The sequence below is a fragment of the Camelina sativa genome, chromosome 11 (genome assembly GCF_030686135.1).
Source record: "Camelina sativa cultivar CO46 ecotype springtype chromosome 11, ASM3068613v1".
NCBI classification, from domain to species: Eukaryota; Viridiplantae; Streptophyta; class Magnoliopsida; order Brassicales; family Brassicaceae; genus Camelina; species Camelina sativa.
Genome location: NC_141890.1, coordinates 9,159,162 through 9,176,006, shown reverse-complemented (window position 1 = coordinate 9,176,006; position 16,845 = coordinate 9,159,162). Strand labels below are relative to the sequence as shown.

General features: G+C 37.8%; 2 protein-coding genes across 4 annotated transcripts; one reads left to right on the top strand and one right to left on the bottom strand.

Annotated features, from left to right (window-relative positions):
• Positions 1-9,492: 9,492 nt before the first annotated feature.
• LOC104722671 (uncharacterized) lies at positions 9,493-13,937 on the top strand. 2 transcript variants are annotated; one of them, XM_087472501.1, is made up of 3 exons: positions 9,493-9,776; positions 10,173-10,285; positions 10,783-13,937. In XM_087472501.1, exon 3 carries the CDS (start codon positions 10,858-10,860, stop codon positions 13,786-13,788), a length of 2,931 nt encoding a protein of 976 aa, XP_087328627.1. In that variant the 5' UTR covers positions 9,493-9,776; positions 10,173-10,285; positions 10,783-10,857; the 3' UTR covers positions 13,789-13,937. The 2 variants fall into 2 exon arrangements, with proteins under 2 accessions (XP_087328627.1, XP_087328626.1); XM_087472500.1 differs by lacking the exon at positions 9,493-9,776 and having other exon boundaries at positions 10,019-10,285.
• Positions 13,938-14,005: 68 nt separating this feature from the next.
• LOC104722672 (E3 ubiquitin-protein ligase AIRP1) lies at positions 14,006-15,902 on the bottom strand. Of its 2 annotated transcripts, none has more exons than XM_010440874.3 (5): positions 15,652-15,902; positions 14,959-15,062; positions 14,583-14,877; positions 14,394-14,503; positions 14,006-14,297 (listed from the first exon to the last, which is right to left on the bottom strand). In XM_010440874.3, the coding sequence occupies exons 2-5, from the start codon at positions 14,992-14,994 to the stop codon at positions 14,274-14,276; spliced, it is 465 nt and encodes a 154-aa protein (XP_010439176.1). In that variant the 5' UTR covers positions 14,995-15,062; positions 15,652-15,902; the 3' UTR covers positions 14,006-14,273. The 2 variants fall into 2 exon arrangements, with proteins under 2 accessions (XP_010439176.1, XP_087328628.1); XM_087472502.1 differs by having other exon boundaries at positions 15,528-15,658.
• Between the last annotated feature and the right edge of the window lie 943 nt (positions 15,903-16,845).

The window sequence follows — 16,845 nt, the reverse complement described above, 5'->3', positions numbered from 1 at the left end:
ATTAATTCACTATGCAACAACGCAATCTACTATACATTTTTTTTTTGGGTTAAAATTCTGTTGAAACTGAAATTGATCGAGTTAGGAATTACTCGTCACGAAGTGTTTGAGCCTATATAGATAAATTTATACGATATAAAGGTTTATTCATTTCACTGTTGCTGATAACAGTGACAAAAACAATATTGGTGGTGAGCAACAAAGGTACTGAAATTGTCAACAACAAAACAAACGAAACAATTAAAACCAAACCATCCAATCCAATCAAATATGTTTGTAATATTGAAACATGAAGCAACCTAGCATCTCTTTACATTCGATTTGAAAGAAAATAAAAACAAACTCTAAATAATAAATAACAGATATCACAATCATATATAGATGGGTTGTGGGTGTGTGGACTAATAATGAGAGAATGGTAAATGTTTCTGAACTCTCTGAGCAGCCACCAAAACACTTAGAAAAAGGTTTTTAGTTCACACCTTTGTTTTACTTTATGCAAATAATCCGTGGTACTACAAATGTAATTTAATCGTAGTAAAATTGGATTACATATTCATTTTTTTTTTAATATATACTATATCATTATCAAAAAGTCAATCATGTTGTAGTACATGTACAGATTGGACGCTTTCTTTGTATTCTTCTGCACTGCATACATTTAACTTTAATAATTGCTCTTGTCCGTAATGTGACACTTCGATTTTCATGCATATTACTTAGCACTTTCTATATATATAAAAAGTTGTCATGATTTTTGGAATTAAAATGTGTCTATAATTCATTCATCCAGTACTTGAGCTCAGAATTAGACCATTTTCTGCCAAAAAGGTTAAATAGTATCCCTCAAAAGTAAAAGATTTAAAAAAAACAGTTTTGAGTGTTGGAGAGAGACGCGGTTAAGATAGAGCCGAGGATGAAACGTGTGAAAAGGGTGTGATGAGGCCAGCCATCAGAACCGTGCATTGAAATCACGTGAGGACACGTGGGGGAGTGAGCACGTACAAACAAAACTGTCTTTTGGACTGACCTTTGGAAGCAACCACAGAAACATCGAACATCATTCGGTGTACCATAAAAACAACACATATCATTGAGAGTTGTTTTTGTTTACTTACCCCCATAAAAACCCTTTGGTGTCAAACACAAGACCATTGTCTTCTTATTATTAACGATTTCTTTCTTAATTACTTAAACCCATCTTATCTTTGAGTTAGGTAGAAAAAATAATTAGTTACATCTCTTGAAAAAGTCATATTTCCACAATAATTTAAAATGTACAAAATTTCATAAATCTTCCTTGATTACATTGTTACATGCATGGATATATCCTACACATAATTTAGTGTTTATTTAATTTTAGATTTCAATTATTGCTTGGAACAACAGATAATTAAACATGCGTTCATGGGAAGGTCTACGTCTTCAATCGTTGACCGCCACAAAAGCATTGGTCGTGAACACGACTAATACTAAATTACGAACCAAATTTTGAATTATGTTATACAATAAATTTGTTTACTGATCTAGATGATTTTGTTGCAAAATCCAGACTAATTACAAGATATGTGAAAGACCCATGTTTTAGTTACGACCATTTAAATTGTTTACAATGGCTAACTACAATAGAGGAAGATTATGAAATATGAACAAGTTTGACCCATCATGGTTGTTTATGTTATTTACGAAAAAACGTAATGTATTTTTGGCACTTGAATGACAAAAAAAACGAAGCCTATAGTATATATATATATATATTTTCCACCTTCGTTTTTAATGCGCTAAGTTAGTCTAAATTAAGTTAAGATCATTCGAATGGTGAATTAGCAAGTACAGTTTAAATAATAGTAAAATCACCGAACAAAAAATAATAGTTTTAAATATTATCGTGCCATTATTCAGAACGTGTGATCTATCTATTCGAATTCACCCGACCGTTAGTAGGCAAATTAACAAATAAATTATCAAAAAAACAGTTTGTTTATTGTAATACAACTTTGCAAGGTTCGGCATACAAAATAATATACATTTATATATATATTTAATTTCATATTGTTATTAATAAAGAAGACCTACCATATATTCCATTTCTAATGGATAATTAATCCATGCAACGATTTATTTATCTACGTCAAGGCTTTTCGTCTATTACTTGCACGTTACAACTTACAACGTTTCATTTTCTTTCTCCTTTTTGGTCAACTCGTCATCCAGATTTTATTAAATCATACAATTGAAATATTGGTAAGCAACAACGTTCTACGTTGTTTCTTGTCCAAAAGGATTAGTGTCGCATAAATGTGTGTATGAAGCCAAAAACACATGGCTAGAGTACATTTTTATTTTCTTATAACAAGGTGCAAAAGAAGACTACATATAGAAACTAAACACTTGGAAAATAGACCATATTATAAATGTATATAATAATAACAAGCCAAAAAAAGTTAATAAAAAAGTACTATATAATGCTAAACTTTTGGTTTAGTATTTATGCATACTTCTATATATTTTAACATAACTAAATTTAAATAGTTTATTTACACATTATTATGCAACTAACAAGTCACATATCAATTTCATGTAGTTAATGGAGAGTTATTGCATGATTTAATTGTTTTAGTTGGAAATAAAATAAACAAGAAATGATACATGCTGATATTTAATACTTATAGGATGCAGTTTGAGTACAAAAAGACGAACTAATTTCTAATAGCATATTATTTAAGGTTTATACTTTAATGAAATTAAATTTCTATTGATTTAGTGTTTATGCATATTTTTTATAAAATTTAATATAACTACATATAAATAGTTATTTATATATGCAAGTCTGATATTAATTTATTATTATATAAGCGATGGAGAGTTTATGCATTCATTTAATTTTTTTTTTAAATATGTGAATTTCATTAAACATAATGTTTGCTGAATTTACAAAAGCGTTATACAGCGCTCATCACCTTGCTCAAAAAAATAAAAACATGGTATGAGTGATCCGTTAATCGAACGTGAGTAGGTAAATCTAGTCATATTTTAGCCAGTCAAGTAAAAGATCCTTGAATTGCCTTCTGTTTTGTTTTGCTAAAATAGCGTCTCGAACTTGCCTATCCAGTTGTTTGAATATGGTGTGGGCATCTGTCGAGATGTTATTGTGATACCTGCTATTTCGTTCCAACCAAATTGCATAGAGGGTGGCTTGTGCAGTCAATCTTCGGAGGCATCGTGGAGAAGTGGAGTCTTTGAGATCCAACCAAGCCGTGAAAGTGTCCCATGTGTGGAAAGTGAAAGGTCTGTAACCGAGACGTCGAGAGATTTTAGTCCAAAACGTTTCACTGAATTCACATCTCAAGAACAGGTGCTCGCGAGTTTCCAGAGCAAGGCCAAAAATGCAACAGCTAGGGTCAATCGGTAATCCCCATCAAACCAGTCGAGACCTTGTGGACAGCCTATCTTGATGCATCAACCAGAAAAGGAAAGCGTGCCTAGGTATAGCGCCTTTGTACCAAACATGTTTTGTCCACGGTATAGGGTTAGCCCGAGGTCTAAGATTTTCCCAGGTTTTGGATGTTGAGAAGTTGGCTAACTTCTCTGATCCAATTTGCCAAGCATAAGAATCTGATGTCGTGGAAAGAGTAGGTGATGGAACATTGGTAAGGTAGATTTGCAGTGTCTCGGCCTGTGGTGATCTTGCTGGTCTGAGGGACCATCCTGATGCAGAGGCAGCAGCGGTGACTTTTCCTTGGAGAGAAATGCCAGTTTGAGCTGGTCCGGTGATCCCCATGAAGTCGATAAGCGCTCCAAATGGAGTCCAATTATTGAACCAAAAGCTTATTTGTTGACCATTGCCCAGATTTGCTTTTAGGAATTTGCTCGCAATATGGCGGAGCTTGAGCATAGCAATCAGTGTACTTGAGCTCTGTTTTTTCATGTCCAAGTCCCAAAAACATCCGTCTTTTATCTTATTGTTGTGCATCCAAAGGGCCCATAGGGAGTCTCTTGCTGTAAACAATCTCCAAATAAGCTTGAGGATCAGGGTTTTGTTCCAGTGGGTTAAAGACCGGAGTCCCAAGCCACCTTCCTCTTTTGGGGTGCATATGTTTACCCAAGCCACCTTTGCTGAACCAGTTTTGGACACATCACCATTCCATAAAAAAATTCCTGCAGAGAGTCTCGATTTTTTTAATGCAACCCTTGGGGAGGATAAACTCAGACATCCAGAAGTTAATAGTGCCATAGATGACTGACGCAATAAGTTGGAGTCTACCAGCATAAGATAAAGCTCGAGAACCCCAGGAAGAGAAGCGATTGGTGAGATTCTGTAGAAGAGGTCTGTACTCCGCTAGTCTTAGTTTCCAGTGCATAAGTGGAAGCCCAAGGTAGCGTATTGGCAGTGAACCGATGTTGAAGCCTAAAGAAGCCATATGAGAAGCTTTAATGTGGTTCACTCCAGCTACATAAAGGTCAGTCTTGCTTAGGTTCATTTTAAGACCAGATATTCTGGAGAACCTCTCGAGAGTTGCAGCAATATTGGTGAGAGAACTGGTCTTGCCATCGAAGAAGATCATAATGTCATCTGCGAATGCCAAATGAGAGATGAGCGGGTCTTTAGCAGCTAGGTGTGAACCTATTTGATTTGTACTGAAACCTTTCATGAGGAGTTGTGAGAGTCCTTCCATGGCCAGGACAAACAAATATGGTGAGAGAGGATCGCCTTGACGCAAACCTTTTGCTCCCCTGAAATAGCCACATAGTTCTCCGTTGATGTAGGCGGAGAAGCTTGTCGTTGAGATGCATTGATGGATCAGTGAAATGAACTGGGTGGGGAACTCCATTGCTTTGAGCGTGTTGATTATAAAGTCCCAACGAACCGAGTCAAAAACCTTCATAAGATCCACCTTAAGCATACCTCTTGGGGAGATGTTCTTCTGATTGAAACCTTGCACAAGCTTAGTGGCAAGTAAAATATTTTCCACAAGTAGTCTCCCTTGTATGAAGGCAGACTTGTTACTGGATATGAGATCAGGGAGGACCTTCCTGAGACGATTTGCTAGGACTTTAGAGAGTACTTTGTAGAGGGTGTTGCAACAAGCTATTGGCCGGAATTGAGTAACTCGCTGAGCATTTGGAACTTTAGGGATCAGGGTCAAGATTGTGGCATTCCATTGCTTGAGCATTTTCCCTGTAGTAAAGAATTCGAGGACAGCCTCAGTTACAGAAGGTCCGACTGTGTCCCAGTGAGCTGTGAAGAATTCTACAAAATAGCCGTCTGGACCTGGAGCTTTGTTCCTAGGCAACGAGAAGATAACCTGTCGGATCTCCGCGGGTGTAACCGGTGAGATGAGAGATTGGATAGCATACGGTGAGCATCGTTGAGGAATTAGAGCAGCAATCTCTGAGACAGATATGGCATTGGTTTGCGTTTGATTGCCAAGTAGGTTTTTGTAAAAATCCACCACTAAGTCTTGAATACCTTGTTTCGAGTCCACCACCAGATCATTTCCATCGAAAAGGAGGATAATTTCATTGAACCCTTGCCTGGTGATAATTGATCGGTGGAAGAACCTTGAGTTTTTGTCACCCTTCTCTAACCAACAAATTCGGGATTTCTGTTTGAGATAGGACTCTTCCGCTTTAACTAGAGCACACCAAGTTTTGAATACTTCTTTCTCTTGCATGACTAGGTGGGTTGATGGAGCTTGCAGTAGTTCCTGCTGGCAACGGATGAGATCAGTGTAAGCATCCTGAACCCTCTTTTCAATACATGAGTAGTTAGTAGTGCTAAAATCTCGAATCACCGGCTTGAGCATTTTTAGTTTTTTTGCTATTATAAACAGTTTTGTTCCATTGAAAGCGAGTGAATCCCACCAGAGCTTGATTAAGGGAGCAAAATCCGGGTTTTGATTTAGTAGGACCAGGAATTTGAAAGGCTTCTTCCTCTTTGGAGCGTGGCTATCTATGAATAGGCAGCAAGGACTGTGATCCGAGAATGCAGGCTCAGCAAAGACAGCTAACGAAGTTGGGAAACTTTCAATCCACTCATCATTTTCAATGATTCTGTCCAGCTTCTTAGCGACTAGACCAATGGTGTGTTTATTTGTCCACGTGAATGTGTTGCCACAGTAGGGGAGATCCGCTAGTGAGGCAGTTGCTAAACATTGTTCAAGGTCATGCATACCTGAAGAGGAGAGGTTGTTTCCTTGTGTGGAGTGTTCATGGGGAAACAGTGTTTGGTTGAAATCGCCCAGAACAGTCCATGGCTTACTTGAAACAGTAGGCATAGCAGCAATCTCAACAATCTCCTCCCATAGATCCTTTCTCACTGAGGTGGAGATTGAGGAAACATAGACAATAGAGATAACTAGATGCTGATGAACAAACGGCAGTTTCACCTGACATGTGATCATCTGCAAGGATTTCCGCAAAACAGTTACTTGAACAGAAGGATGCCAAACGATCCATACCTTTCCAAGTTCAGAGAATTCATAGTTGTTATCAAAAGACCAACCAGGGAATGCACGAGATACTATAGCTTGTGCATTCAGTGGGCTGACGTGGGTTTCTACTATTCCACCAAAAAGCGGTTGATGTACTTTCAACCATTTCCGAAGATGTCTCCGCTTTACAGGGTCGTTTAGACCTCTTACATTCCAACAAAAAATATCCATAAAAGGATATTGGGGTTAGAGGTTTACGGGACCTCCTGCCCGAGCTTTACGCATCTTCTGCCTGTGCATTCGATTAGATACGACCTTCAGGAACCGATCCTCATTCACTACCGGATTGTCATCCTCATCAGAGGGACTATCAGAGCTTGTTCCGGAGGTATCATCATCAATGTTGTCTTCTTTGGTCAATAAGGGGGAGAACAGGTTGTCTCGCAGATCAATACAAAGCTTCCTTTCATCAAGCTCCAGAGAGCGTGAAGGCGAGGTTCTTATAGGGGAGTGGGTGATTTGTGGTGGCGCTTTAGCTTTGTTTGGATCAGTAGTAATGGCCATTGGCATTGAGCTTGTAGCAGAAGATTGGGGTACTCCTGTAGCTGGGACAGGGACTGGCGATATGGTAGAATTTGAAGAAGTGGTTGTGTCATGGAGTGGAAGCACAAGAGGAGGTGCACAAGTAATGGATAGCAGGCTGGTAATAGGTTGCTTTCCTTGGCGTTTGTCCTTTTTGGCTCTAGGGCAGTCAGATGTTAAGTGTTTGACTGAACCGCAAGTATTACAAGTAGCAGGAGCTTTTGAGCAACGAGAGTCTGTGTGACCCACCTTGTTGCAATGACTACACAATGATGGCAGCCAAGGACTAGACACTTGAATACGCTTGATCACCCTGGATTCAAAACGAGCATTAACTACTTTAGGTAATGGCTTCTTGGAATCAATGACAGTGTAAACCTTGGCAACCTCCACATTTATCAGGTTTTCCGTATGCGGGTGTAAACAGATAGGATGCCCAACTAGCCCAGCAATGTGCTCAAGCCCTTCCCGGTTAAAGAACTGAAGGGGAACATCCTCGAATACAAGCCATACGGGAACCATGGTCAGTTCTGGTTTTGTAGCCTGGATGTCTGGGGACCACTTTGCTACAAACATTGATTGGCCATCGATTTCCAGAGGCAATGACTTAATATGCGTCTGCGAGCATTTGGGCATGGTACTCTGAAAAGAAACGAATTTCCTTCCATCTTGGATACCGTAATGTCCTTACGCTGACGACTCCATATTCCGTTGGCAATGGCTTGCACTGCTCCTCGCGAGGGTGGTGCTTCGTAGAATTGACCTAGGATGAAGTTGTCCCATGCCTTCCTGTTCTTTTCAATCACAGAATTTGGAATCGTGACACAGGCTTCACCTGAGTCAATGGTAAATGGGGTACCTTTTTCCCCAATTTTATAGTGTTACCGTTGACGAGGTTCTTCCAAGGAGAGATGGCATTTGGCGGGGTCTCGCTGGTTAGTTGTTGGGGGTTTGGCAGAGTCGAATCCGGCTGGATGCGCCCATTGCTTGTGCCCTGGCTGGCATCGGAGGTCTCTGGGGTCCTGATGGCAGTGGTTTGGGCAATTGTTTTTCCGGGCACCGCGGTATTCACCTCTACAGGAGGGGGAGTTACGCTGTGGTCGGGAGTCGCGATGTTAGCCGAGATCTTAGAGGTCTCAGGTAAATTCTCAGATCTAGGTACATTGGGAGTCGTGCCAGCTAAATCAGACGATTCAGGCGGCACTGATTGCGTTGGGGTCGATTTTTGAGGAGCAGCATCAGTGGGGATACTGCGAGGAGGGGATATTTTGGGTTTCTTTTTGGCCATGGTGGCCGGAGGGAGCCCACGCCGAAATCGGCGAAGATGAAGGGATAAGGAAAGGGGTCGCGTAGTTAAGAGAGAAATTTAGGCGCGTGAGGCGCGTGTTTTGTTTTGTTAATTTTTCCCAAACTTTTTCCAAAGATTCAATTCAACGTTGTGATCTTCCATTTTGTTTTGTTTTTTTTTTTTTTTGATTTAATTCTTCTTAATTAAAACAAAATAAATGATAAATGGGACATGCTAAGGTGTCAAGTTCTACTAATTAAGCTTCCTTCAACTATTATATATAGGATTATATGAACCAAATTCATCAAAACGTACACATACGAACATATATCTACGAAGGGTAAGAAAGTTAACAACCATATTTAAAACATCTTACGAAAATCCATAATCGCGGTTTTAAACTAATTTGCGCACACGCATTCTTATAAATTTGCCTTAAAATTAATAATAAAACAGAATTATATATACTAGATTTGGATTTTGGGGATCGTTACTTCGTTAGATATTTTTGTTCTTAGCTATGGATGTAAGAGCAAACTAGTTGTAAGGTGTTTTCCGCACATGTGACTCAACGCAATAGTTCGTTTGTAGCATAGCATATATAGTCGAGATAGCTTATGTGGTGCGTCACATGACTCACATCTTTTGAGAGAACCGTGATTAGCATGGTCGAATGACATCCACATCCCCATACAATAGCATTTACAAATTGGAGGTTAAGTGTTAAGAAGCAATGGTCTCGATAACCCATTTATTGTCATGATCCAAGTGAAGAAGATGAGATACCTATTCTTTTGGAGAGTCATGGGAGATATTAAAATATATCTATAGTTCAGTTCTTTTTTTCCCTTTGGTTTGATCTTTATTTTTATTTTTTATTCGAGAAAGATATATATGAAACAAAAGAGCAGACGAAAAGGAACAGTGACGCCCATATCCTAGTCAGGGACGTGACTATGAGAACCTCTGTTTTTTATTTAACTCCCCAACCAGCCAGAGACTAAATTTATTAAAATTTTCTTATCAGGAAACATTGTTCATCAGCAGATTCAGGACAGTAGTAAAGAAAAAACAGGCAAACAAAAAAAAAAAAAACTTTTTTGTAAGAACAAATCACTTGTGAAAAATGGAGCCCACAAGCCATACCTAGCTAGCTTGATCTCTTCTTTCAATTTTTTTTTTTTTTTTGTTTTCAATTCTTTTAAAAAAAATTTCACTTCTCCCAACCCAATCTCTTCTGTCTCTCTCTTCCTCCTTTTGAAACAACAACATTACAAAGAAAATAGAAAAAGATCTCTCTGAAAGAAAGAAAAAGAGAGAGGGTGTGTGTGTTTTTGGTGATTTGACAGTGCCCATGTTTCTGTTTATTGGATAAGGACCTCTAAAATTACTTACTTTCTCTAGATACTTTTTATTAAAAAGAGACCTTACTATTTATCATATCTGTCTCTCAGTGTTTGAAACTCAAACTGGTAAGTCTCTATCTAATTGTGTTCTCACTTCTTGCGGTAATTGAACTTGTCTTTATAGATAAATTTGTTTTGAGAAACATGTTTTGGTCTCTTCTGGGTACTATTTTTTTTTTTTTTGTGAATATTCACATTATAAAAATCTAAACTTTTTGTCTCCCCTGTTTAAATTTTTTAAACTCCTAAAGAAAAAAAGAAAAAATTAGAGTCCTTTTCAAAGTCTATCTGTAAGTGGCGATGCATTCGACTACTCTATGAAAGCTCTCTAGTGTTCTTCTTCTTATTCTCTCTTTTAAACACCTCTCACTTTCATCTCCTTTCTCATTGATTGTTACTTGAATTTACAAAAAAAAAAACTCGTTTTAATTGAGCTAGGCTTCTTCTTCTTCTTCTCTTCAGGAGATAGTGCTCTGTTTAAACCCTGTTAAGTATCTTTATCTTCTGAAGGTCTTCTTGTTTGTTTAAAGATGATCTTGGTGATGGTTGGTTTATTCAAGAAGACACCGAGCTATGTAAGTTTCTCAGATCTGAATCCTCTGTACGAAAATGAAAATATTCATTTTTATTAAGAATTTTTTTGTTTATTATTATGATTATTTTATTTCCCTTTTTGCTTAGATCTGCAATGTCCTCAATATCAATTATTTTCCTTAAAAGAAAAAAAAATCATGATTTCTTCTATTTTTCCCTTATTTGTGATTAAAAAAAAAAAACTATCCTTTTTAACTATTCAAGATTTTCAAATATCATCATTTCAACTATTCAAGAAACAAGCTTTTTGGTATATAGTATATATACCCTAGAAGATTTCATTGCCGTTAACTTACATTTCTTACCAAATTTGATTCTAAAGCTGTGTAACCTTTTTCTAGGGTTCTTGTCTGTCTAAATCTTGAATCTTGAATCATTTTAGCTCAATCTTGAAATCTTGAAAAATCCAAAAATCTCTCCTTTTCAACACCTCTGTTTTGACTCTTTTTGTTTTGTTTTGTTTCTTGTCTTGAATCAGATTGGCTTCAATGGATTATTCATAGGCTACATTTATGGGATTTGATAGATTGTTAATTAAGGCAAACTTGTGGTTATGGATTCTCGAGGTGACGACAATTCTAGGTTCGGACAATATCCGACAAAGCCTTGTAGAAACATGTCTTCATCTTCATCAGCTGCTTTCTTCTCAGCTAACCAGTCTCCGTTCTTCTCACCAAGATCTCCTAAACCCAATCAAGAACTCTCTGAATCCACTCGGTCTGATGCTCAGTGTGATAGCTTTGATCCTCTTAGCTCCAGCTCTGGTTTCCAAGACCCGGAGCTCGGTTTTTTAGCCGCCGCCGCCGCCGCATCACCACCACCTCCTCATCCTCAGTGTCAGAATCTTGAAGCTGCTGATCGAATCGCTTCGAGTAGTGTGATCTCTTGCACTCCTTCTAGATATGGAAGAGGGCAAGGGCAAGACTCTTCGTCGTATACTCAGACATCTTCTGTTTCTGTTTCTTATAACAGGTTGAGATGTTGTGATGTGTTTATAGGGTTGCATGGTCAGAAGCCTTCTCTGCTTAGGTTTGCTGATTGGCTTAGAGCTGAGTTGGAGTTTCAAGGGATGAGTTGTTTTATGTCGGATAGAGGACGGTGTAGGAGTACTAGGAAACAGAGAATAGTCGAGAGAGCCATGGACGGTGCATCGTTCGGAGTCATAATCCTAACGAGAAAGGCTTTCAAGAACCCTTACACGATCGAGGAGCTACGGTTTTTTGCAAACAAGAAGAATCTGGTTCCTGTTTTCTTTGATCTGTCTCCTGGAGACTGTCTTGTGAGAGATATAGTTGAGAAGAGAGGTGACTTGTGGGAGAAACATGGAGGGGAGCTGTGGGTTTTGTATGGTGGGATTGAGAAAGAGTGGAGAGAGGCTGTTCACGGGTTATCTCGAGTTGATGATTGGAAGCTTGAAGCTCATGAAGGTAACTGGAGAGATTGTGTTTTCAGGGCGGTTACGTTGTTGGCTATGCGGTTAGGGAGGAGAAGTATAGTGGAGAGGTTAACGAAATGGCGAGATAAAGCTGAGAAAGAGGAGTTCCCGTTTCCGAGGAACGAGAGTTTTGTTGGGAGGAAGAAGGAGTTATCAGAGTTAGAGTTTGTTTTGTTTGGAGACGTTGCTGGAGATTCTGAAAGGGATTACTTTGAGTTAAAGGCGAGGCCGAGTAGGAGGAAGAAGAATGTTACGTTAGGGTGGAACAAAAGCGGTTCAGCGGAAGAACGAAGGAAGAAAGGTAAAGAGAAAGTTGTGTGGAAAGAGTCTGAGAAAGAGATTGAGATGCAAAGTACTGAGTTGCCTTTAAGGAATCAAGTCAAAGTAGGGAGGAGCACGAGGAGGAAACGGTCGATGAAGGTTGTTTACGGGAAAGGTGTGGCTTGCGTCTCTGGTGAATCAGGGATTGGCAAAACCGAGCTGCTTCTTGAGTTTGCTTATAGACATCACCAAAGGTATAAGATGGTTCTTTGGATAGGTGGTGAGAGCCGTTACATTAGACAGAACTATCTGAATCTTTATCAGTATTTGGAAGTTGACATTGGGATAGAGAATGGTTCGGATAAAACGCGGATGAAGAGTTTCGAGGAGCAAGAAGATGCTGCGGTTTCCAAGATTAGAAAAGAGCTGATGAGGAATATACCGTTCTTGGTTATGATTGATAACTTGGAGAGTGAGAAAGACTGGTGGGACTCGAAGCTCGTGATGGATCTTCTTCCTCGGTTTGGAGGCGGGACTCATATCTTGATATCTACGAGACTCTCTCAAGTTATGAATATGGAGCCGTTGAAACTCTCTTACCTCTCTGGTGCTGAAGCTATGTCGTTAATGCAGGGGAATGTGAAAGACTATCCTGTTTCGGAAATGGATGCATTGAGAACGATTGAAGAGAAACTTGGGAGGTTAACGTTGGGATTAGCTGTTGTGGGAGCTATATTGTCTGAGCTTCCTATAAACCCTAGCCGGCTTTTGGATACTATAAATAGAATGCCTTTGAGAGAGATGATATGTAGTGGTAGGGATGGGACTCTGTTGAGAAGAAACGGGTTTCTGTTGCAGCTGTTTGAAGTGTGTTTTTCGATCTTTGATCATGCAGATGGGCCGAGAAGTTTGGCTACAAGAATGGTTGTTGCTAGTGGGTGGTTAGCTCCAGCACCGGTTCCAGCTTCTTTATTAGCTTTGGCTGCTCATAAACTCCCTGAGAAGCACAGAGGTCCTAAGCGGATGTGGAGAAGACTAAGACGCGCTATAAGCTGCGGTTTTACATCTTCAAACTCTAAGAGATCGGGAACTGAAGCTGCTTCTATGCTACTTAGATTCAACATTGCTCGAACCAGCAGCATCAAGCTAGGGTTTATACAAATCCACGAGCTCGTGAAACTCTATGCAAGGAATCGAGTAATGGTCAACGAGAATGCGCCAGCAATGGTTCAGGCAGTGATAAGCCGCGGCTCGACCGTTGAAACAGCAGAACAGATCTGGGCGGTTTGTTTCTTGCTGTTTGGTTTTAGCAACGAAGCTCCGACGATTCAGTTAAAGATAACAGAGCTGCTGATTCTTGTGAAACAAGTAATCTTGCCTCTAGCGATCAGAACGTTCATAACGTTTTCACGGTGCAGCGCAGCTGTGGAGCTACTCAGGGTCTGCACAAACGCTCTTGAAGCAGCTGACCAAACGCTAGTGACGCCAGTGGAGAAGTGGCTAGACAAGTCACTTTGCTGGAGACCAGTTCAGACAAGCGCACAGCTAAACCCTATTCTATGGGAAGAACTAGCTTTGGCTCGAGCCACCGTGCTAGAGACTCGGTCTAAGCTGATGTTACGAGGCGGGCAGTTCGGTTTTGCTGATGATTTGATAAGAAAAGCGATCTTTATAAGGACTTCAATCTCAGGAGAGGATCATCCTGGGACTGTGTCGGCTCGAGAAACATTAAGTAAGTTAACGAGGCTTTTATCCAATGTTCATCAGATTCATAACACTTCACCGTAATAGAATTTAGGACTTTCTTGTTGTAAAAGTTAAAAAAAAAAAGGTTAGAGAGTTTCTTGGTTCTTTTTTTTTATTATCATTATTTTTAGCCATAAGAGTTAGATTTATACAGAGGAATTTAGTAATAAAACAAGCTTTTATGTAAGAAATTTGTCAGAGAATCCTTTTTTTTTTTAACACAGTAAAATCTCTGAATTTTAACAGGCTCTTCTCAAACTGCACTTTTAACTTTTTTCCTTGAAGTAATTCAGGTTGAGGAAACAACTCTTGAATAGTTTTTCAAAGAAAGGATATCAAACAATCAAATATAATTTCTACATAAAGAAGAGAAAAAAAAGCAATAAAAAGAACACAAAGCTTGTGAATAATGTTGCAAGAGAAACAATGAATGTTCATCATACCACCAGGCTAGCTAACTCCTAATGATGCAAGTTTAATCAAATCTTTTGTACCATTTTTCGAACTTTTTGTTTTGTTCTATCTGATTATGATTCAGGGAGTACCAATTCCTGTGGAAATAATACCAAAACAAACAAGACTCTTAGTGAGTCGATCGGGAAGTCGAAACTGTATGTGAATAAGGCGGGTTTTAAACGGATACAAACCTTGTCGCAAACAGGACACGCCTCGCTTCTTTCCATCCAATCAAGAATGCATGCGAGATGAAAATCGTGGCCACATTTAGTGAGCAACTTCGGGTTCTCAATATCATATTCTGCCAAACAAATGAACAAAGATATTTACCAAAAGCTAACTTTTAGTGTATGTAACTTTGAATGAGAAAACAAAAATACTTTCTAAGCAAATTGGACACTCATCGATTGTTTCTCGATCCTTTTTCTTTAGATCAAGATCAGTTTTATGATCATCAACAGGCCATGTTTGCTTCTCTGGAACAACCTGTGTGATTCCAGGGGCTACTCCGCTAGAATTGCTCTGAACTATTGGTAATTTCTGTGTAGTAGTTTGAAGATTTCTATTGGAGAAGGCTAGAGGAATAGGCGGAGAAAGCGGTGAAGTGTATGTATTAGAGAGAGAGGAAGGCGGTGCAAGAGATAAGGGAACATGCTCATCTATAGTTCTAGAGTTCTGCAGACAACAGTAAAACATAAGAAATAAACAAACCTATCTCATTTGTGTTCTTTTAACAAGAAAGAAGAAGAAGTTTACTTCGGGTATACTCGGTAGACAACAGCAACAACCCATTGATCTTTAGTATTATAAAGTTTTCGAGACAGTTCGAAGATCAGTGAGTGTATGGCAGCTCAAGACACCTGAAATTGACAAAATTTTATAAAACTCCAGCTTTGTGATCATAATTTGTAACTAAAAAAAACAAACTCAAACACCACAACCACTTTCATGTAACAATATACAACAATGACATAGCAATAGCCACGAGACTAAAACTTACAAATAAAATATGTGAGTATCTAACTTCAAATACACTCAAACCCCTAAAAAAGACTATATGATCCCAAGAACACCTTGGAGCTTAGTAAAAAAAAAGAATCAAATAGCTTGATTCAGCACAACAGTAAATTAAACCCCAAACCAGGTTTACCAAAACAGATATACTACAGTTACCAAAAAATACAATCCAAACCCTAGTAGACAAAGAACAGGAAACAGAGTGATTTAAAAATAGAAGACAGGAGAATCAAGAAACTAAACAAGTGGGTTGAAACAGAACAAAAAAAAAAGAAGCTATTTTCTCAGAAAGACCAAACATAACAAACCAAAACAGAAGAGAAGAAGCAAACGAACAGAGTTTGTGATCCTACGAAACAAAAAAAAAAAGTGACTTTTGTAACGGAGAGAAGAAAAAGAAGAAGATGAAAAGGGGAAAACATGAATAATTACCCAAAACAGAGAAAAAGAAGCTATGATCTTTGGAAGCTCTTGAGGTTTTGGTGTAGAATTAAAAAAAAAAAATTGCGAGAATTTTCTGATGGCGAAGACTATGCTGCGACGAAAGAGGCGACTTTATCAGAGAGATAAAATCAAGGGAATCACAATTACTTTAATTGTTATTTTTGGTTTGTTAATCAAACTTTTTTTTTTTGTATTTTATATTCATAAATCACAAACCATATCGTACAAGGAAACTCCCCAGATTTTTTTAAATATTTCCTCCTTTTTTAATCTATAAAGGATTTTCATGATTTGACCACCAATGGTTAATATTTTATGGGATGTTTGTAATAATAAGCATATATAGGTACTTTATAGCTATTTAAGCAAATTTTAAATTAAATGATTGTATAATCACCTTTGTTGTTTAAGGGATAATCTTAAATCTTAAAGTTATGATTCATAATTATTTTTTTATGAGAATTAAATTAGCAAAATCAAAATATTAATAAATCAGGAAAAAAACTTTTGTAAATAATTAGTAAAAAATATTAGATATGATTTATTAAAATATTATCTGGAGATAAACTAATACTCCCTACATTACAAATTAAGAGAAAATTTGAATTAAATGAGTAATTTATTATTTAAATTTAATTAAAAGAGCTTTGTGTTAAGGGTAAATTAGAAAATTTGATGTAAAACAGTACATTGGAAATATGAAGTGACAATTTTTGTGAAACAAATAAAAAACTCTAAAATGACACTATTTGTGAAATAGAGAGACTATAAAAATTTTGGTGGGGCCAAAGACTAATTATTTATTTAGTGACATATTTTTTTTGATAACTTTGTGTAGTTTTTCTTTTTTCAAGAATTCCTTGTAGTATTTCAATTTTCAAGTCTCTATTATCTCGTTGTCAAAAAAAAAAAAAATCTATTATCTCATAAAAACTAAAAAAAAAACAATAATAAAGTATGAAAAAACAGCTATTACAGTTACATAATTATTAATACGTTACTAAAGCTTGCTTAGTATTGTGATGACTCCTGAATTAACATACATATATTCGGTGGCATTTCTTCAATCTCACGTTACGTTACTACTCTCAAGTTTAAAATTTTCAATTTGTTTTGGTTTTGAAGTTTATTTTTAATCAATCAGTAATTGTAATTACAAGAATAGTTTCAACTAAGCGATTT

Excerpts from the sequence above, each read along its gene's own strand:
- LOC104722671 (XM_087472501.1), top strand. The coding sequence starts at position 10,858 with ATGGATTCTCGAGGTGACGACAATTCTAGGTTCGGACAATATCCGACA.
- LOC104722672 (XM_010440874.3), bottom strand. The coding sequence starts at position 14,994 with ATGGGTTGTTGCTGTTGTCTACCGAGTATACCCGAA. Across the intron at positions 14,878-14,958 it reads GTCTACCGAGTATACCCGAA|AACTCTAGAACTATAGATGA; the intron begins GTAAACTTCTTC and ends TGTTGTCTGCAG. Across the intron at positions 14,504-14,582 it reads GTGTCCAATTTGCTTAGAAA|AATATGATATTGAGAACCCG; the intron begins GTATTTTTGTTT and ends TTTGTTTGGCAG.